Below are 23,917 nucleotides of genomic sequence, written 5' to 3' on the forward strand. Positions count from 1 at the left end.
CCAAGTATCTAGTCGATACTACTATGATTACATCGATATTTTTAATCGTCACAAGATCATTTTTCTTTTGTTTTATTCATTCATATTATGTTCTGTTAAAATGTAATAATACAATAGCTCACCGCCGTCACAATGTAAACAAACGCCATGGGTGGATCTACACCTGACGTCCACTGTAATGATACCAAGTATCTAGTCGATACTACTATGATTACAACGATATTTTTAATCGTCACAAGATCATTTTTCTTTTGTTTTATTCATTCATATTATGTTCTGTTAAAATGTAATAATACAATAGCTCACCGCCGTCGCAATGTAAACAAACGCCATGGGTGGATCTACACCTGACGTCCACTGTAATGATACCAAGTATCTAGTCGATACTACTAGGATTACATCGATATTTTTAATCGTCACAAGATCATTTTTCTTTTGTTTTATTCATTCATATTATGTTCTGTTAAAATGTAATAATACAATAGCTCACCGCCGTCGCAATGTAAACAAACGCCATGGGTGGATCTACACCTGACGTCCACTGTAATGATAGTACAAGTGCGATACTACTATGATTACATCGATATTTCTAATCGTCACAAGATCATTTTTCTTTTGTTTTATTCATTCATATTATGTTCTGTTAAAATGTAATAATACAATAGCTCACCGCCGTCGCAATGTAAACAAACGCCATGGGTGGATCTACACATGACATCCACTGTAATGATACCAAGTATCTAGTCGATACTACTATGATTACATCGATATTTTTAATCGTCACAAGATCATTTTCCTTTTGTTTTATTCATTCATATTATGTTCTGTTAAAATGTAATAATACAATAGCTCACCGCCGTCACAATGTAAACAAACGCCATGGGCGGATCTACACCTGACGTCCACTGTAATGATACCAAGTATCTAGTCGATACTACTATGATTACATCGATATTTTTAATCGTCACAAGATCATTTTTCTTTTGTTTTGTTCATTCATATTATGTTCTGTTAAAATGTAATAATCACTTATTGTTCTCTTCTTTGATACTTGACATTAGTTTTGGGTGATACCACACATTTAGGTATCGATCCGATACCAAGTAGTTACGGGATCATACATTGGTCATATTCAAAGTCCAGGGACGTACTTACTGACTTTATAAACATAACATGAATTTCTTTTTAAAAAGAAAAAATAATTTGTGACGATAAAAAATATCATAGTAGTATCGACTCGATACGCTCCTGTACTTGGTATCATTACAGTGGACGTCAGGTGTAGACCTACCCATGGCATTTGTTTACATTGTGACGCCGGTGAGCTATTGTATCCTCCTACGGTGTGTAGTGAAGCATGTTTAGCTATTCCTCCTCCTCCAGTGATAATGCTACTTGGAAGAAACTTACTTTATTTGTTGCTATGGAGGATGATACCACACATTTAGGTATCGATCCGATACCAAGTAGTTACGGGATCATACATTGGTCATATTCAAAGTCCAGGGACATATTTACTGACTTTATAAACATAGCATGAATTTCTTTTTAAAAAGAAAAAATAATTTGTGACGATAAGAAATATCATAGTAGTATCGACTCGATACTTGGTATCATTACAGTGGATGTCAGGTGTAGATCCACCCATGGCATTTGTTTACATTGTGACGCCGGTGAGCTATTGTATCCTCCTACGGTGTGTAGTGAAGCATGTTTAGCTTTACCTCGTCCTCCAGTGATAACGCTACTTGAAAGAAACTTACTTTATTTGTTGTTATGGAGGATGATACCACACATTTAGGTATCGATCCGATACCAAGTAGTTACGGGATCATACATTGGTCATATTCAAAATCCAGGGACATATTTACTGACTTTATAAACATAACATGAATTTCTTTATAAAAAGAAACAATATTTTGTGACGATAAAAAATATCATAGTAGAATCGACTCGATACGCTCCTGTACTTGGTATCATTACAGTGGACGTCAGGTGTAGATCCACCCATGGCATTTGTTTACATTGTGACACCGGTGAGCTATTGTATCCTCCTACGGTGTGTAGTGAAGCATGTTTAGCTGTTCCTCGTCCTCCAGTGATAACGCTACTTGAAAGAAACTTACTTTATTTGTTGTTATGGAGGATGATACCACACATTTAGGTATCGATCCGATACCAAGTAGTTACGGGATCATACATTGGTCATATTCAAAATCCAGGGACGTGTTTACTGACTTTATAAACATAACATGAATTTCTTTTTAAAAAGAAAAAATATTTTGTGACGATAAAAAATATCATAGTAGTATCGACTAGATACGCTCCTGTACTTGGTATCATTACAGTGGACGTCAGGTGTAGATCCACCCATGGCGTTTGTTTACATTGTGACACCGGTGAGCTATTGTATCCTCCTACGGTGTGTAGTGAAGCATGTTTAGCTATTCCTCGTCCTCCAGTGATAATGCTACTTGAAAGAAACTCACTTTATTTGTTGTTATGGAGGCGAGGATTAGTGATTTAGAAGTAGTGTTTCAGTGTTATAACTTCACCTTTATCTTGACTTTTTACACCAAAATGCGTCCGTTCTCCCTTTTTCTGTCTACACACTGTGTCTGCTTGTAAGTACTCTGTGTGTGTGCGCTGCCGAACATGCTCCCTCTGCTGGTAAAACCAGCAATGTCACCACGTGATGACGACGCGCCGTCATGTCTGTTAAAAAAAAAGGGGCGGTATAGTACCGAATATGATTCATTAGTGTTGCGATGCGTTCAAGGCTGCTCGTTTTCTGCAGTTTCCAGTCCGACTGAACAGAGTTAAATTCCTCATGTATGTCCAGACGTGCAGACTCTTACAAGAAAATGTCTGTTTTGTTTAGTTTTCTGTCAGATTGCGGCGACACCAGCTTGCAAAAGCCCCCGGATTTACTTTCTTTTTTTTGCGTTTTGTGCTCAGCTGTCGCGCCAAGCCCGTCCAAGACTGGGGGAGGAAACGTGGGGTTGGAGGAGTCTCCCGCTTCAGTCAGCACTCTTAAATCTTGCCTGCGAGGAGCGTTGAGGGGGCAGTTTTACGCAAAGTGATTTACGGGACCCCCACAATGGAGGCTGAGGTTACGAGCACTAAATTACGGGCGGATATTACCCAGGCTTTGAGAAACCTTAGCTCTGTTTGTTTGCCGTCCTGGGACAGACCCAGCTAAGTTTCCACCAAAACCAGAACGCGTATATAAAAAAAAAAAGGCCCGGGTGGTTCCTCCCTCCTCCCCCCCCGAGCGTTCATCCATCTCCTCGGACGCTGACGGCCTCAGAGACTCGCAATAAAGCGCCGCGGACGGGAACGTGGAGGCAGTAAGTCTGTCAAGAGGCGCTCTGGCGGCAGCTGCTGTGTCGGCGTAAAAAGCGCCCGATGGCGTCTGTCTTCTCGCAGCGCCGCCATATGACACGCATTAACAGTCCAGAAAAAAAACGCCAAATTGTTTTTTAAACTCCGATTTTTTTAAGCTGAATTGACTTGAAAATTCTCCCACAGCTCTAAACTGGAACTTTAGGGTTTTTAGACCAATCACCAGCACACGTTCTGGATGAATAGAACAGACAAGTCATTGTTTTGTCTGCTCGCGGAAAACAAACATCCTAATCTACGATTTGACTCCCCTCGAATGGCCTTGACGCTGTGAAAACAGGACCAGGCTGTTCTGAAAAACACCCTCCGAGGACACCTCAATGATGGATGCTGGAACACCTGGAGTCGAACTTTTGCAGATCGGCCTGAAAATCAACTTTTACCTTGAAAATCAGTTTTTACCTTGAAAATCAGTTTTTACCTTGAAAATCAGTTTTTACCTTGTAAATCAGTTTTTACTTTGAAAATCAACTTTTACCTTGTAAATCAATTTTTACTTTGAAAATCAACTTTTACCTTGAAAATCAGTTTTTACCTTGAAAATCAACTTTTACCTTGAAAATCGACTTTTACCTTGAAAATCAGTTTTTACCTTGAAAATCAGTTTTTACCTTGAAAATCTACTTTTACTTTGAAAATCTGTTTTTGCCTTGAAAATCAGTTTTTACCTTGAAAATCAGTTTTTACCTTGAAAATCAGTTTTTACCTTGAAAATCAGTTTTTGCCTTGAAAATCGACTTTTGCCTTGAAAATCAGTTTTTACCTTGAAAATCAGTTGTTGCCCTGAAAATCAGTTTTTGCCCTGAAAATCAGTTTTTACCTTGAAAATCAATTTTTACCTTGAAAATCAGTTTTTACCTTGTAAATCAGTTTTTACTTTGAAAATCAGTTTTTACCTTGTAAATCAGTTTTTACTTTGAAAATCAACTTTTACCTTGAAAATCAGTTTCTACCTTGAAAATCAACTTTTACCTTGAAAATCAGTTTTTACCTTGAAAATCAGTTTTTGCCTTGAAAATCAGTTTTTACTTTGAAAATCAGTTTTTACCTTGTAAATCAGTTTTTACTTTGAAAATCAATTGTTGCCCTGAAAATCGACTTTTACCTTGAAAATCAGTTTTTACCTTGAAAATCAGTTTTTACCTTGTAAATCAGTTTTTACTTTGAAAATCAGTTTTTACCTTGTAAATCAGTTTTTACTTTGAAAATCAACTTTTACCTTGTAAATCAATTTTTACTTTGAAAATCAACTTTTACCTTGAAAATCAGTTTTTACCTTGAAAATCAACTTTTACCTTGAAAATCAGTTTTTACCTTGAAAATCAGTTTTTGCCTTGAAAATCAGTTTTTACCTTGAAAATCAATTGTTGCCCTGAAAATCGACTTTTACCTTGAAAATCAGTTTTTACCTTGAAAATCAGTTTTTACCTTGAAAATCTACTTTTACTTTGAAAATCTGTTTTTGCCTTGAAAATCAGTTTTTACCTTGAAAATCAGTTTTTACCTTGAAAATCAGTTTTTACCTTGAAAATCAATTTTTACCTTGAAAATCAGTTTTTACCTTGAAAATTGACTTTTACCTTGAAAATCAACTTTTACTTTGAAAATCTGTTTTTGCCCTGAAAATCAGTTTTTACCTTGTAAATCAGTTTTTACCTTGAAAATCAACTTTTACCTTGAAAATCAGTTTTTACCTTGAAAAGCAACTTTTACTTTGAAAATCTGTTTTTGCCTTGAAAATCAGTTTTTACCTTGAAAAGCAACTTTTACTTTGAAAATCTGTTTTTGCCTTGAAAATCAGTTTTTACCTTGACAAAATTGGTTAAAAAACATGGCAAGCAAAAGGGGGCGGGACTTAGAAACTAATTGTCATTCAAAAATGAAGCAGTTTTTACTAAAAAAACGCTGAAAGTTTATCACAACATGCACTTCGACTGTGTGGCTTGTGCTATTATTTTACACACAAATTTGTTTCTTAAACTCCGATTTTTGACCCCAAGTAAGCTGAATTGACTTGAAATTTCTCCCACAGCTCTAAAGAACACCCACTGTAACTTTAGTCTGTTTAGACCAATCACCATCAAATTCGGCGGACACGTTCTGGGGACTGACAAGCACGTGTGTGTGAAAATTTAGCAAAATTGGTTAAAAAACATGGCAAGCAAAAGGGGGCGGTACTTAGAAACTAATCGTCATTCAAAAATGAAGCAGTTTTTGCTGAAAAACAAAACGCTGAAAGTTTGTCAAAACATGCGCTTCGACTGTGTGGCTTGTGCTATTATTTTACACACAAATTAGTTTCTTAAACTCCGATTTTTGACCCCAGTAAGCTGCATTGACTTGAAATTTCTCCCACAACTCTAAAGAACACCCACTGTAACTTTAGTCTGTTTAGACCAGTGGTTCTCAAACTTTTTTTGTCATCCCCCACTTTGGACAAGGGGGAGTTTTCAAGCCCCACCTGCCCCCATCGCCCCAACAGAGCGCTAATGCCAAGCTTTAACATTTTCAAATTTATTGAACATCAAGTTGTATACGTTCAAGCTCAATAACATAAAATAACATCAAATTCAATAATAAATAAAATAACTGTGCAGCTGTGGTATAACTTGCATCAAGTTCAATAATAAATAAAATAACTTCCATCAAGTTTAATAAATAAAACAAAAGTGTTATAACTTGCATCACGTTCAATAATAAATCAAAAAAAGTGTTATAACTTGCATCAAGTTCAATAATAAATCAAATAAAAGTGTTATAACTTGCCTCAAGTTCAATAATAAATCAAATAACTTGCATCAAGTTAAAAAATAAATCAAAAAAAGTGTTATAACTTGCATCACGTTCAATAATAAATCAAATAAAAGTGTTATGACTTGCATCAAGTTCAATAATAAATCAAAAAAAGTGTTATAACTTGCATCAAGTTCAAAAATAAATTTAAAAAAAGTGTTATAACTTGCATCACGTTCAATAATAAATCAAAAAAAGTGTTATAACTTCCATCAAGTTCAATAATAAATCAAATACAAGTGTTATAACTTGCATCAAGTTCAATAATAAATCAAATAACTTGCATCAAGTTCAATAATAAATCAAAAAAAGTGTTATAACTTCCATCAAGTTCAATAATAAATCAAATACAAGTGTTATAACTTGCATCAAGTTCAATAATAAATCAAATAAAAGTGTTATAACTTGCCTCAAGTTCAATAATAAATCAAAAAAAGTGTTATAACTTGCATCACGTTCAATAATAAATCAAATAAAAGTGTTATAACTTGCATCAAGTTCAATAATAAATCAAAAAAAGTGTTATAACTTGCATCAAGTTCAAAAATAAATTTAAAAAAAGTGTTATAACTTGCATCACGTTCAATAATAAATCACAAAAAGTGTTATAACTTCCATCAAGTTCAATAATAAATCAAATACAAGTGTTATAACTTGCATCAAGTTCAATAATAAATCAAATAACTTGCATCAAGTTCAATAATAAATCAAAAAAAGTGTTATAACTTCCATCAAGTTCAATAATAAATCAAAAAAAGTGTTATAACTTGCATCAAGTTCAATAATAAATCAAAAAAGTGTTATAACTTGCATCAAGTTCAATAATAAATCAAAAAAGTGTTATAACTTGCATCAAGTTCAATAATAAATAAAAAAAAAGTGTTATAACTTGCATCAAGTTCAATAATAAATCAAATAACTTGCATCAAGTTCAATAATAAATCAAAAAAGTGTTATAACTTGCATCAAGTTCAATAATAAATCAAAAAAAGTGTTATAACTTCCATCAAGTTCAATAATAAATCAAATAAAAGTGTTATAACTTGCATCAAGTTCAATAATAAATCAAATAACTTGCATCAAGTTCAATAATACATCAAAAAAAGTGTTATAACTTGCATCAAGTTCAATAATAAATCAAATACAAGTGTTATAACTTGCATCAAGTTCAATAATAAATAAAACAAAAGTGTTATAACTTGCAAAAATAATCTAAGAATATAATAATAAAAAAATTATTTAAGTGAAATTTCCTCCCGTTCCTCGCCCCACCTGCCATGTCTCTATTCCCCACCAGTGGGGCGCGCCCCACACTTTGAGAAACGCTGCTTTAGACCAATCACCAGCAAATTCGGTGGACACGTTCTGGGGACTGACAGGCACGTGTGTGTGAAAATTGAGCACAATTGATTAAAAAACTTGGCCGCTGTCAATCAAAAAGGGGGCGGGACTTAGAAACTAACTAGTTTTTGCTAAATCTTGTAGCCTGGCGAGAATCTGAGGCCCCGCCCATCTGTTCATTATTATCCTCTATGAACCAGGAAGTCATAGGGTCAAGGGGGCGTGGTCTCGCCCATAAAGTATGTCTGATGGGATGACCTTTGCCCTCCCCCCCCCTCCTTTCAGTATCTCACACACACACACACACACACACACACACACACACACACACACACACACACACACACACAATCTATTGATTTTGACCCATGTCTGGGACAAGATGGCCAAAGGAGCAAAGGTCAAATGTCAAAAGTGCTCATGAAAGGTATCAATGCATGCATCCTATTGATTTTGACTGCCGTTTGACACAAAATGGCCAAAGTAGCTGAGGTCAAAAGTCAAATATGTGCACTTGTCTTGCCAACAAACGCGTCTATACTCTACTTCAGGTACTTGGGCGTCACAACAAGAATCCTGTTGATTTTGACTGATATCTAACCAGAAGCAACTGTGGTCAAAGATGACATTTGCACATTTGAGTTGCCATCAATGGAAAAAAACAGCTGGCTTTAAAACAACCAGCTTTAATTCTGCATCAACGAAGGAACCCTATTGATTTTGACTGATACCTCCTGCAAGGTGGTCAAGGTAGTCTGGGTTGGAAAGTAAAATGCGTACACATAATAGTACAAATCCAATACTTCAACGACAGATCTTTGAACGTGCACCGACTATTGTTGTGTCTGCGCAAGAATCCTATTGATTTTTTTGTCCGGTGCTCGACACAAAATGGCCAAAAGTAACTGGGTTGAAAAGTCACATTTGTGAGTATGAGTCGCGGCTCGTGTGGAAGTGGCACTTCTACGACGGATCTTCAAACAGGAATCCTATTGATTTTGAACAACGTGGCGAATGTCCGCCTTTTCGCTGGCTCTTGTGTACGCATAACCTTATAGACACTCATCTACATATTTTCAATGGGACTACAGGCAGGCCAGTCTAGTACCCGCACTCTTTTACTATTAAGCCACGCTGTTGTAACACGTGGCTTGGCATCGTCTTGCTGAAATAAGCAGGGGCGTCCATGATAACGTCGCTTGGATTGCCTCCAAAAGCTGTATGTACCTTTCAGCATTAATGGCGCCTTCACAGATGTGTAAGTTACCCATGTTTTGGGCACTAATACACCCCCGTCGACTTTGCGCCTAGAACATACCGGATGGGTTCTTTTCCTCTTAGGTCCAGAAGACACCACGTCCACAGTTTCCGAAATGTGGACTCATCAGACCATAGAACACTTGTACACTTTGCATCGGTCCATCTTAGATGAGCTCGGGCCCGGCCAAGCCGGCGGAGCTTCCGGGTGTTGTTGACAAATGTCTGTGGCTTCGCGTAGTAGAGTATTAACTTGCACTTACGGATGTAGCGACCGACTGTAGTCACCGACAGTGGTTTTCCGAAGTGTTCCTGAGCCCATGTGGTGATATCCTTTACACACCGACGTCGCTTTTTGATGTCATCGTGATTTCTCCAGATTCTCTGAACCTTTTGATGATATTACCGAGCGTAGATGGTGAAATCCCTAAATTCCTTGCTTGAGAAATGTTGTTCTTCAACAATTTGCTCAGGCATTTGTTGACAAAGTGGCGACCCTCGCCCCCCGTCCTTGAGCATTCCATGGAATATACTTTTATACCCAATCATGGCACCCACCTGTTCCCAATTAGCCCGTTCACCTGTGGGATGTTCCGCATAAGTCTCTGACGAGCATTCCTCAACTTTTCTCAGTCTTTTTTGCCACTTGTGCCAGCTTTTTTGAAACTTTTTGCAGGCAATATTTGCAAAAAAAAAAGTTTTTCAGTGTGAACATGAAATATCTTGTCTTTGCAGTCTATTCAATTGAATATAAGTTGAAAAAAAAAAAAAAAAAAAAATTTGAACGTAAAGTCAGGGACTTTTGTCGGTTCCCGCACGAGAATCCTATTGATTTTGACGGGTGTTTGACACAAACGTGTACGTTATTGATGGTACAAGTAGGGCTTTAAGAACCGGTCTTCCGGGGACTATTCAACATCTTGACAGGACTTCTATTGATCTTGACTGCCATGTGCCCCCCCACCCAGATCCGCGTGGACGGCCCCCCTCACGGCGGCGTGCAGTACGAGACGGTGACGGTGATGAAGGACGGCGGCCCCATCCTCCGAGACATGGCCTTCTCGCTGGACCGCGCTCACCTCTACGTCATGTCGGAGCGACAGGTAGGTGACTTTGCAGACGTTTTCGGGGGAAAAAAAAAAATAAAAAAAAAGGTTGAAAAGCGCCATGGCCCCGCCCCCTCAACACTACACCCCCCCCGTGTGGGGCTATAAATAATCTGGGTGGCGGCATTTGATAATGAAAGTGAACAATGAGGGCGGGCGTGACGAAGGAAATAGAGAGGAGTGGACTGAAGACGAAGTGCACTTGGCTGAGGAGGAAGGTGGAAGGGACAACCTCCGTTTGTCCCTTCTCTTATCCCGCGAAGTCACGTCTGTCCGTCCCGCCTTGGCACGCGGCCTCGTCCGGTGACGGGTGTCCTGTCAATGACGACGTGTGCGTGTTCGTGAAAGGACGGACGGGCGTCAACGTGATGCAGGTTTACGTGAATGGACATACAGATTTTAACACGTAGGACCATGATTGTATCTAAATTTTGAGTGTATGTGAAAGGACAGACATTTGTCTACATCTGATATGTATAGCATGTGGAATGGACTGATAAAAATGTACAGTATATTGTAGATTTCTGTGAATGGACAAACAGATGTTAACATTATGGTTGTATTGAGTGGACGTGTAGGACCATAATTATACCTACATTTTGGGTGTATGTGAAAGGACAGACATCTGTCCACATTTGATATGTATAGCATGTGAATGGACAAATACAAACTTATATTGTAGGGTTATGTGAATGCACAAACAGATGTCAACATTATAAGTGGATGTGTTGGACCATAATTACATACCTACATTTTGAGTGTATGTGAAAGGACAGACATTTGTCTACATTTGATATCTATAGCATGTGAATGGACAGTACATACTTATATTGTAGGGTTATGTGACTGGACAAACAGATAACAACATTAGATGTAGACATGTAGGACCATAATTATACCTACATTTTGAGTGTATGTGAAAGGACAGACATTTGTCTACATTTGATATTTATAGCATGTGAATGGACAGATACATACTTATATTGTAGGGTTATGTGACTGGACAAACAGATAACAACATTAGAGGTAGACGTGTAGGACCATAATTATACCTACATTTTGAGTGTATGTGAAAGGACATACATTTGTCTACATTTGATATGTATAGCATGTGGAATGGACCGATAAAAACTTACAGTATAGTGTCGTTTTATGTGAATGGACAAACAGATGTCAACATTATAAGTGGATGTGTAGGACCATAATCATACCTACATTTTGAGTGTATGTGAAAGGACATACATTTGTCTACATTTGATATGTATAGCATGTGGAATGGACCGATAAAAACTTACAGTATAGTGTCGTTTTATGTGAATGGACAAACAGATGTCAACATTATAAGTGGATGTGTAGGACCATAATCATACCTACATTTTGAGTGTATGTGAAAGGACATACATTTGTCTACATTTGATATGTATAGCATGAGGAATGGACCGATTAAAAACTTACAGTGTAGTGTCGTTTTATGTGAATGGACAAACAGATGTCAACATTATTGGTGGACGTGTAGGACCATAATGATACCTACATTTTGAGTGTATGTGAAAGGACGGACATTTGTCTACATTTGATATCTATAGCATGTGAATGGACAGTATATACTTATATTGTTGGGTTATGTGACTGGACAAACAGATAACAACATTAGAGGTAGACGTGTAGGACCATAATTATACCTACATTTTGAGTGTATGTGAAAGGACAGACATTTGTCTACATTTGATATCTATAGCATGTGAATGGACAGTACATACTTATATTGTAGGGTTGTGTGACTGGACAAACAGATAACAACATGAGAGGTAGACGTGTAGGACCATAATGATACCTACATTTTGAGTGTATGTGAAAGGACAGACATTTGTCTACATTTGATATCTATAGCATGTGAATGGACAGTACATACTTATATTGTAGGGTTATGTGACTGGACAAACAGATTACAACATGAGAGGTAGACGTGTAGGACCATAATTATACCTACATTTTGAGTGTATGTGAAAGGACAGACATTTGCCTACATTTGATAAGTATAACATGTGAATGGACAGATAACTACTTATATTTTAGGGTTATGTGAATGGACAAACAGATTTTAACATGATGGTGGACATGAAGGAACATGATTGTATCTATATTTTTGAGTGTATGTGAAAGGACAGACATCTGTCTACATCTGATATGTATAGCATGTGGAATGGACTGATAAAAATGTACATTATATTGTATATTTATGTGAATGGACAAACAGATGTCAACATTATGGTTGTATGCGCAGAATCTATATAATGGCTGTGAAAAGACAGACACTTCTCTAGATGTGATATGCATAGCATGTGAATGGACAGATGAATATTTATATTGTAGGGTTATGTGAATGGACAAACGGATTCTAACATTGAGTGGACGTGTAGGACCATAATTATACCTACATTTTGGGTGTATGTGAAAGGACAGACATCTGTTTACATTTGATATGTATAGCATGTGAATGGACAGATACATACTTATATTGTAGGGTTATGTGAATGGACATACAGATTTTAACATGATGGTGGACGTGTAGGACCATGATTGCATCTCAATGTTGAGTGTATGTGAAAGGACAGACATTTGTCTACATCTGATATGTATAGCATGTGGAATGGACTGATAAAAATGTACAGTATATTGTAGATTTATGTGAATGGACAAACAGATGACAACATTATTGGTGGACGTGTAGGACCATAATTGCATACCTACATTTTGAGTGTATGTGAAAGGACATACATTTGATATCTATAGCATGTGAATGGACAGTATATACTTATATTGTTGGGTTATGTGACTGGACAAACAGATGTCAACATTATTGGTGGGCGTGTAGTACCATAATGATACCTACATTTTGAGTGTATGTGAAAGGACAGACATTTGTCTACATTTGATATGTATAGAATGTGAATGGACAGATAAATATTTATATTGTAGGGTTATGTGAATGGACAAACGGATTCTAACATTGAGTGGACGTGTAGGACCATAATTATACCTACATTTTGGGTGTATGTGAAAGGACAGACATCTGTCTACATTTGATATGTATAGCCTGTGAATGGACTGATACATACTTATATTGTAGGGTTATGTGAATGGACAAACTGATTTTAATATTATGGGTGGATGTGTAGGACCTTAATTATACCTACATTTTGAGTGTATGTGAAAGGACAGACATATGTCTACATCTGATATGTATAGCATGTGGAATGGACTGATAAAAATGTACAGATTTATGTGAATAGACAAACAGATGTTAACATTATGGTTGTATGCGCAGGACCATACTTCAAAATCTATATAATGGCTGTGAAAAGACAGACATTTCTCTAGATGTGATATGTATAGCATGTGAATGGACAGATGAATATTTATATTGTAGGGTTATGTGAATGGACAAACTGATTCTAGCATTGAGTGGACGTGTAGGACCATTATTATACCTACATTTTGGGTGTATGTGAAAGGACAGACATCTGTTTACATTTGATATGTATAGCCTGTGAATGGACTGATACATACTTATATTGTAGGGTTATGTGAATGGACAAACTGATTTTAATATTATGGGTGGATGTGTAGGACCTTAATTATACCTACATTTTGAGTGTTTGTGAAAGGACAGACATCTGTCTACATTTAAAATGTAAAGCATGTGAATGGACAGATACATACTTATATTGTAGGGTTATGTGAATGGACATACAGATTTTAACATGATGGTGGACGTGTAGGACCATGATTGCATCTCAATGTTGAGTGTATGTGAAAGGACAGACATTTGTCTACATCTGATATGTATAGCATGTGGAATGGACTGATAAAAATGTACAGTATATTGTAGATTTATGTGAATGGACAAACAGATGACAACATTATTGGTGGACGTGTAGGACCATAATTGCATACCTACATTTTGAGTGTATGTGAAAGGACATACATTTGATATCTATAGCATGTGAATGGACAGTATATACTTATATTGTTGGGTTATGTGACTGGACAAACAGATGTCAACATTATTGGTGGACGTGTAGTACCATAATGATACCTACATTTTGAGTGTATGTGAAAGGACAGACATTTGTCTACATTTGATATGTATAGCATGTGGAATGGACCGATAAAAACTTACAGTATAGTGTCGTTTTATGTGAATGGACAAACAGATGTCAACATTATAAGTGGATGTGTAGGACCATAATCATACCTACATTTTGAGTGTATGTGAAAGGACATACATTTGTCTACATTTGATATGTATAGCATGTGGAATGGACCGATAAAAACTTACAGTATAGTGTCGTTTTATGTGAATGGACAAACAGATGTCAACATTATAAGTGGATGTGTAGGACCATAATCATACCTACATTTTGAGTGTATGTGAAAGGACATACATTTGTCTACATTTGATATGTATAGCATGAGGAATGGACCGATTAAAAACTTACAGTGTAGTGTCGTTTTATGTGAATGGACAAACAGATGTCAACATTATTGGTGGACGTGTAGGACCATAATGATACCTACATTTTGAGTGTATGTGAAAGGACGGACATTTGTCTACATTTGATATCTATAGCATGTGAATGGACAGTATATACTTATATTGTTGGGTTATGTGACTGGACAAACAGATAACAACATTAGAGGTAGACGTGTAGGACCATAATTATACCTACATTTTGAGTGTATGTGAAAGGACAGACATTTGTCTACATTTGATATCTATAGCATGTGAATGGACAGTACATACTTATATTGTAGGGTTGTGTGACTGGACAAACAGATAACAACATGAGAGGTAGACGTGTAGGACCATAATGATACCTACATTTTGAGTGTATGTGAAAGGACAGACATTTGTCTACATTTGATATCTATAGCATGTGAATGGACAGTACATACTTATATTGTAGGGTTATGTGACTGGACAAACAGATTACAACATGAGAGGTAGACGTGTAGGACCATAATTATACCTACATTTTGAGTGTATGTGAAAGGACAGACATTTGCCTACATTTGATAAGTATAACATGTGAATGGACAGATAACTACTTATATTTTAGGGTTATGTGAATGGACAAACAGATTTTAACATGATGGTGGACATGAAGGAACATGATTGTATCTATATTTTTGAGTGTATGTGAAAGGACAGACATCTGTCTACATCTGATATGTATAGCATGTGGAATGGACTGATAAAAATGTACATTATATTGTATATTTATGTGAATGGACAAACAGATGTCAACATTATGGTTGTATGCGCAGAATCTATATAATGGCTGTGAAAAGACAGACACTTCTCTAGATGTGATATGCATAGCATGTGAATGGACAGATGAATATTTATATTGTAGGGTTATGTGAATGGACAAACGGATTCTAACATTGAGTGGACGTGTAGGACCATAATTATACCTACATTTTGGGTGTATGTGAAAGGACAGACATCTGTTTACATTTGATATGTATAGCATGTGAATGGACAGATACATACTTATATTGTAGGGTTATGTGAATGGACATACAGATTTTAACATGATGGTGGACGTGTAGGACCATGATTGCATCTCAATGTTGAGTGTATGTGAAAGGACAGACATTTGTCTACATCTGATATGTATAGCATGTGGAATGGACTGATAAAAATGTACAGTATATTGTAGATTTATGTGAATGGACAAACAGATGACAACATTATTGGTGGACGTGTAGGACCATAATTGCATACCTACATTTTGAGTGTATGTGAAAGGACATACATTTGATATCTATAGCATGTGAATGGACAGTATATACTTATATTGTTGGGTTATGTGACTGGACAAACAGATGTCAACATTATTGGTGGGCGTGTAGTACCATAATGATACCTACATTTTGAGTGTATGTGAAAGGACAGACATTTGTCTACATTTGATATGTATAGAATGTGAATGGACAGATAAATATTTATATTGTAGGGTTATGTGAATGGACAAACGGATTCTAACATTGAGTGGACGTGTAGGACCATAATTATACCTACATTTTGGGTGTATGTGAAAGGACAGACATCTGTCTACATTTGATATGTATAGCCTGTGAATGGACTGATACATACTTATATTGTAGGGTTATGTGAATGGACAAACTGATTTTAATATTATGGGTGGATGTGTAGGACCTTAATTATACCTACATTTTGAGTGTATGTGAAAGGACAGACATATGTCTACATCTGATATGTATAGCATGTGGAATGGACTGATAAAAATGTACAGATTTATGTGAATAGACAAACAGATGTTAACATTATGGTTGTATGCGCAGGACCATACTTCAAAATCTATATAATGGCTGTGAAAAGACAGACATTTCTCTAGATGTGATATGTATAGCATGTGAATGGACAGATGAATATTTATATTGTAGGGTTATGTGAATGGACAAACTGATTCTAGCATTGAGTGGACGTGTAGGACCATTATTATACCTACATTTTGGGTGTATGTGAAAGGACAGACATCTGTTTACATTTGATATGTATAGCCTGTGAATGGACTGATACATACTTATATTGTAGGGTTATGTGAATGGACAAACTGATTTTAATATTATGGGTGGATGTGTAGGACCTTAATTATACCTACATTTTGAGTGTTTGTGAAAGGACAGACATCTGTCTACATTTAAAATGTAAAGCATGTGAATGGACAGATACATACTTATATTGTAGGGTTATGTGAATGGACATACAGATTTTAACATGATGGTGGACGTGTAGGACCATGATTGCATCTCAATGTTGAGTGTATGTGAAAGGACAGACATTTGTCTACATCTGATATGTATAGCATGTGGAATGGACTGATAAAAATGTACAGTATATTGTAGATTTATGTGAATGGACAAACAGATGACAACATTATTGGTGGACGTGTAGGACAATAATTGTATACCTACATTTTGAGTGTATGTGAAAGTACATACATTTGATATCTATAGCATGTGAATGGACAGTATATACTTATATTGTTGGGTTATGTGACTGGACAAACAGATGTCAACATTATTGGTGGACGTGTAGTACCATAATGATACCTACATTTTGAGTGTATGTGAAAGGACAGACATTTGTCTACATTTGATATGTATAGAATGTGAATGGACAGATAAATATTTATATTGTAGGGTTATGTGAATGGACAAACGGATTCTAACATTGAGTGGACGTGTAGGACCATAATTATACCTACATTTTGGGTGTATGTGAAAGGACAGACATCTGTCTACATTTGATATGTATAGCCTGTGAATGGACTGATACATACTTATATTGTAGGGTTATGTGAATGGACAAACTGATTTTAATATTATGGGTGGATGTGTAGGACCTTAATTATACCTACATTTTGAGTGTATGTGAAAGGACAGACATATGTCTACATCTGATATGTATAGCATGTGGAATGGACTGATAAAAATGTACAGATTTATGTGAATAGACAAACAGATGTTAACATTATGGTTGTATGCGCAGGACCATACTTCAAAATCTATATAATGGCTGTGAAAAGACAGACATTTCTCTAGATGTGATATGTATAGCATGTGAATGGACAGGTGAATATTTATATTGTAGGGTTATGTGAATGGACAAACTGATTCTAGCATTGAGTGGACGTGTAGGACCATTATTATACCTACATTTTGGGTGTATGTGAAAGGACAGACATCTGTTTACATTTGATATGTATAGCCTGTGAATGGACTGATACATACTTATATTGTAGGGTTATGTGAATGGACAAACTGATTTTAATATTATGGGTGGATGTGTAGGACCTTAATTATACCTACATTTTGAGTGTTTGTGAAAGGACAGACATCTGTCTACATTTAAAATGTAAAGCATGTGAATGGACAGGTACATACTTATAGTGTAGGGTTATGTGAATGGACATACAGATTTTAACATGATGGTGGACGTGTAGGACCATGATTGTATCTAAATGTTGAGTGTACGTGAAAGAACAGACATTTGTCCACATTTGATATGTATAGCATGTGAATGGACAAATACAAACTTATATTGTAGGGTTATGTGAATGCACAAACAGATGTCAACATTATAAGTGGATGTGTAGGACCATAATCATACCTACATTTTGAGTGTATGTGAAAGGACATACATGTGTCTACATTTGATATGTATAGCATGTGGAATGGACCGATAAAAACTTACAGTATAGTGTCGTTTTATATGAATGGACAAACAGATGTCAACATTAGAGGTGGACGTGTAGGACCATAATCATACCTACATTTTGAGTGTATGTGAAAGGACAGACATTTGTCTACATTTGATATCTATAGCATGTGAATGGACAGTATATACTTATATTGTTGGGTTATGTGACTGGACAAACAGATAGCAACATTAGAGGTAGACGTGTAGGACCATAATTATACCTACATTTTGAGTGTATGTGAAAGGACAGACATTTGTCTACATTTGATATTTATAGCATGTGAATGGACGGATACATACTTATATTGTAGGGTTATGTGAATGGACAAACAGATTTTAACATGATGGTGGACGTGTAGGAACATGATTGTATCTATATTTTTGAGTGTATGTGAAAGGACACATATTTGTCTACATTTGATATGTATAGCATGTGAATGGACCGACAAATACTTGCATTGTAGTTTTATGTAAATGGACAAACTGATTTTCACATTATAGGTTGACGTGCAGGACCATACATTTCAAAGACATTTGATGCATATAGCATGTAAATGGAGCGATGCATGTTTATTTTGGAGGTTACGTGAATGGACAAACAGATGTTAAACATTATGGGTGGATGTGTAGAAAAATATATATGTCTTTATTTTGGGTGTATGTGAAAGGACAGACATTTGTCTACATTTGGTGTGTGTAGCATGAGGAATGGACTGATACATTTTTTACGGTATATTGTAGATTTGTGTGAATGGACAAACGGATGTTAACGTTATGGTTGCACGCGCAGGACCATACTTTAAATCTATATAATGGCTGTATGTGAAAGGACAGACATTTCTCTAGATGTGATATGTATAGCAGGTGAGTGGCATGACAAGTGCTTATTTTGTAGATGTATGTGAATAGACAAGCTGATTTTAACGTTATGGGTGGACGTGTAGGACCATAATTATACCTACATTTTGAGTGTATGTAAAAGGCCAGACATTTGTCTAAATTTTAGTTGTATAGCATGTGAATGGACAGATAAATACTTATATTGTAGGGTTATGTGAATGGACAAACTGATTTTAACATTATGGGTGGACATGTAGACCATGATTATACCTACATTTTGAGTGTATGTAAAAGGACAGACATTTGTCTAAATTTTAGTTGTATAGCATGTGAATGGACAGATAAATACTTATATTGTAGGGTTATGTGAATGGACAAACTGATTTTAACATTATAGGTGGACGTGTAGGACCATAATTATACCTACATTTTGAGTGTATGTAAAAGGCCAGACATTTGTCTAAATTTTAGTTGTATAGCATGTGAATGGACAGATAAATACTTATATTGTAGGGTTATGTGAATGGACAAACTGATTTTAACATTATGGGTGGACGTGTAGACCATGATTCTACCTACATTTTGAGTGTATGTAAAAGGACAGACATTTGTCTAAATTTTAGTTGTATAACATGTGAATGGACAGATAAATACTTATATTGTAGGGTTATGTGAATGGACAAACATATTTTAACATTATGGGTGGACGTGTAGGACCATGATTGTATCTAAATTTGGAGTGTGTGTGAAAGGACAGACATTTGTCTACATTTGATATGTCTAGCATGTGAATGGACAAATACATACTTATATTGTAGGGTTATGTGACTGGACAAACAGATGTCAACATTATTGGTGGACGTGTAGACCATAATTATACCTACATTTTGAGTGTATGTAAAAGGACAGACATTTGTCTAAATTTTAGTTGTATAGCATGTGAATGGACAGATAAATACTTATATTGTAGGGTTATGTGAATGGACAAACTGATTTTAACATTATGGGTGGACGTGTAGACCATGATTGTACCTACATTTTGAGTGTATGTAAAAGGACAGACATTTGTCTAAATTTTAGTTGTATAGCATGTGAATGGACAGATAAATACTTATATTGTAGGGTTATGTGAATGGACAAACTGATTTTAACATTATAAGTGGACGTGTAGGACCATAGTTATACCTACATTTTGAGTGTATGTAAAAGGACAGACATTTGTCTAAATTTTAGTTGTATAGCATGTGAATGGACAGAAAAATACTTTTATTGTAGGGTTATGTGAATGGACAAACTAATTTTAACGTTATGGGTGGACGTGTAGACCATAATTATACCTACATTTTGAGTGTATGTAAAAGGACAGACATTTGTCTAAATTTTAGTTGTATAGCATGTGAATGGACAGAAAAATACTTATATTGTAGGGTTATGTGAATGGACAAACATATTTTAACATTATGGGTGGACGTGTAGGACCATGATTGTATCTAAATTTGGAGTGTGTGTGAAAGGACAGACATTTGTCTACATTTGATATGTCTAGCATGTGAATGGACAGATACATACTTATATTGTAGGGTTATGTGAATGGACAAACAGATGTCAACATTATAGGTGGACGTGTAGGACCATAAAAATACCTACATTTTGAGTGTATGTGAAAGGACTTACCTTTGTCTACATTTGATGTGTCTAGCATTTAAATGGCATGATAAATACTTATATTGTTGGGTTACGTGAATGGACCGCACCTCGTCCTCCCCCAGGGAAGCAGAAGTGGCACAAACATCTGCGAGCTTCATCTGGGTGGTTAGTTGTATTTCACGTCGGCCGCACGCACAAAACAAGCTTTGTTTGCCTGCTGGGAGAATAGAAACATCATGTTGGATCTCATCACTGCAACACGACAAACACTTTCTTTTCATGCACGTTTGTGTCTCCATAATGTTTGTTGTTCTGGACACACAAGCCAGAACACACAAGAGCAGTGACACATTATTTGTTAGTATGTGAATGGAGAAACAGATTTATGCTGGGCGCGACTTTTACATGGCAGGCATGTCACGTATAATTGTTGTACTGTATGCGAATGGACATACGCGCTTTATAGATACATTTGAACAGGAAGAGAAATGTTGCCATTATGTGAAAGGATAGACGGGTATTCAACATGTGAGTTTATGAGAATGACTGTTTACAAAATCAGTTGTTACCTTGAAAATTAGTTTTTACTTTGAAAATCGGTTTTTACCTTGAAAATCAGTTTTTACCTTGAAAATCGTTTTTTGCCTTGAAAATCTACTTTTACCTTGAAAATCTACTTTTACCTTGAAAATCCATTTTTGCCTTGAAAATCCATTTTTACCTTGAAAATCAGTTTTTACTTTGAAAATCAGTTTTTACCTTGAAAATCGTTTTTTACCTTGAAAATCTACTTTTACCTTGAAAATCTACTTTTACCTTGAAAATCCGTTTTTACCTTGAAAATCCGTTTTTACCTTGAAAATCGTTTTTTGCCTTGAAAATCTGTTTTTACTTGGAAAATTGGTTTTTGCCTTGAAAACAACTTTTACCTTGAAAATCTGTTTTTACTTTCAAAATCAGTTTTTACCTTGAAATATAAAATGTGACCTTAAAAATCAAATTTTACCTTGAAAATCAACTTTTACCTTGAAAATCCGTTTTTACCTTGAAAATCAGTTTTTACCTTGAAAATCGTTTTTTGCCTTGAAAATCTACTTTTACCTTGAAAATCAACTTTTACCTTGAAAATCCATTTTTGCCTTGAAAATCCATTTTTGCCTTGAAAATCAACTTTTACCTTGAAAATCCGTTTTTACTTTGAAAATCAGTTTTTACCTTGAAAATCGTTTTTTGCCTTGAAAATCTACTTTTACCTTGAAAATCTACTTTTACCTTGAAAATCTATTTTTACCTTGAAAATCAGTTTTTGCCTTGAAAATCTGTTTTTACTTGGAAAATTGGTTTTTGCCTTGAAAACAACTTTTACCTTGAAAATCTGTTTTTACTTTCAAAATCAGTTTTTACCTTGAAATATAAAATGTGACCTTAAAAATCAAATTTTACCTTGAAAATCAACTTTTACCTTGAAAATCCGTTTTTACCTTGAAAATCAGTTTTTACCTTGAAAATCGTTTTTTGCCTTGAAAATCTACTTTTACCTTGAAAATCAACTTTTACCTTGAAAATCCATTTTTGCCTTGAAAATCCATTTTTGCCTTGAAAATCAACTTTTACCTTGAAAATCCGTTTTTACTTTGAAAATCAGTTTTTACCTTGAAAATCGTTTTTTGCCTTGAAAATCTACTTTTACCTTGAAAATCTACTTTTACCTTGAAAATCTACTTTTACCTTGAAAATCAGTTTTTGCCTTGAAAATCTGTTTTTACTTGGAAAATTGGTTTTTGCCTTGAAAATCTACTTTTACCTTGAAAATCTACTTTTACCTTGAAAATCCATTTTTGCCTTGAAAATCCATTTTTACCTTGAAAATCAACTTTTACCTTGAAAATCCGTTTTTACCTTGAAAATCAGTTTTTACTTTGAAAATCAGTTTTTACCTTGAAAATCGTTTTTTACCTTGAAAATCTACTTTTACCTTGAAAATCTACTTTTACCTTGAAAATCCGTTTTTACCTTGAAAATCCGTTTTTACCTTGAAAATCGTTTTTTGCCTTGAAAATCTGTTTTTACTTGGAAAATTGGTTTTTGCCTTGAAAACAACTTTTACCTTGAAAATCTGTTTTTACTTTCAAAATCAGTTTTTACCTTGAAATATAAAATGTGACCTTAAAAATCAAATTTTACCTTGAAAATCAACTTTTACCTTGAAAATCCGTTTTTACCTTGAAAATCAGTTTTTACCTTGAAAATCGTTTTTTGCCTTGAAAATCTACTTTTACCTTGAAAATCAACTTTTACCTTGAAAATCCATTTTTGCCTTGAAAATCCATTTTTGCCTTGAAAATCAACTTTTACCTTGAAAATCCGTTTTTACTTTGAAAATCAGTTTTTACCTTGAAAATCGTTTTTTGCCTTGAAAATCTACTTTTACCTTGAAAATCTACTTTTACCTTGAAAATCTACTTTTACCTTGAAAATCAGTTTTTGCCTTGAAAATCTGTTTTTACTTGGAAAATTGGTTTTTGCCTTGAAAACAACTTTTACCTTGAAAATCTGTTTTTACTTTCAAAATCAGTTTTTACCTTGAAATATAAAATGTGACCTTAAAAATCAAATTTTACCTTGAAAATCAACTTTTACCTTGAAAATCCGTTTTTACCTTGAAAATCAGTTTTTACCTTGAAAATCGTTTTTTGCCTTGAAAATCTACTTTTACCTTGAAAATCTACTTTTACCTTGAAAATCTACTTTTACCTTGAAAATCCGTTTTTACCTTGAAAATCCGTTTTTACCTTGAAAATCGTTTTTGCCTTGAAAATCTACTTTTACCTTGAAAATCAGTTTTTGCCTTGAAAATCTGTTTTTACTTGGAAAATTGGTTTTTGCCTTGAAAACAACTTTTACCTTGAAAATCTGTTTTTACTTTCAAAATCAGTTTTTACCTTGAAAATCAGTTTTTACCTTGAAATATAAAATGTGACCTTAAAAATCAAATTTTACCTTGAAAATCAGTTTTTGCCTTGAAAATCAAATTTTACCTTGAAAATCAGTTTTTGCCTTGAAAATTAGTTTTTAACTTTGAAAATCAGTTTTTACCTTAAATCAGTTTTTGCTTTGAAAGTCAGCTTTTACCTTGAAAATTAGTTTTTACTTTGAAAATCAACTTTTACCTTGAAAATCAGTTTTTACCTTGAAAATCAGTTTTTACCTTGAAAATCAGCTTTTGCCTTGA

General features: G+C 35.2%; 1 protein-coding gene and 1 long non-coding RNA gene across 2 annotated transcripts in view; one reads left to right on the top strand and one right to left on the bottom strand.

The window, feature by feature from the left end:
• plxna2 (plexin A2) overlaps window positions 1-23,917 on the top strand; it is a 665,104-nt gene that overhangs the window by 269,431 nt on the left and 371,756 nt on the right. The window contains exon 4 of the mRNA XM_061925716.2: window positions 9,765-9,899. Coding sequence (XP_061781700.2) covers window positions 9,765-9,899 — 135 coding nt within the window. The remainder of the gene's footprint in view (window positions 1-9,764; window positions 9,900-23,917) is intronic.
• On the bottom strand, window positions 22,474-23,052 carry LOC133572742 (uncharacterized). The gene is made up of 3 exons (XR_009810573.1): window positions 22,965-23,052; window positions 22,623-22,641; window positions 22,474-22,565 (listed from the first exon to the last, which is right to left on the bottom strand). It is a non-coding gene; the product is annotated as an uncharacterized lncRNA (long non-coding RNA).

This window comes from Nerophis lumbriciformis, linkage group LG01 (genome assembly GCF_033978685.3).
Source record: "Nerophis lumbriciformis linkage group LG01, RoL_Nlum_v2.1, whole genome shotgun sequence".
Taxonomy (NCBI): domain Eukaryota; kingdom Metazoa; phylum Chordata; class Actinopteri; order Syngnathiformes; family Syngnathidae; genus Nerophis; species Nerophis lumbriciformis.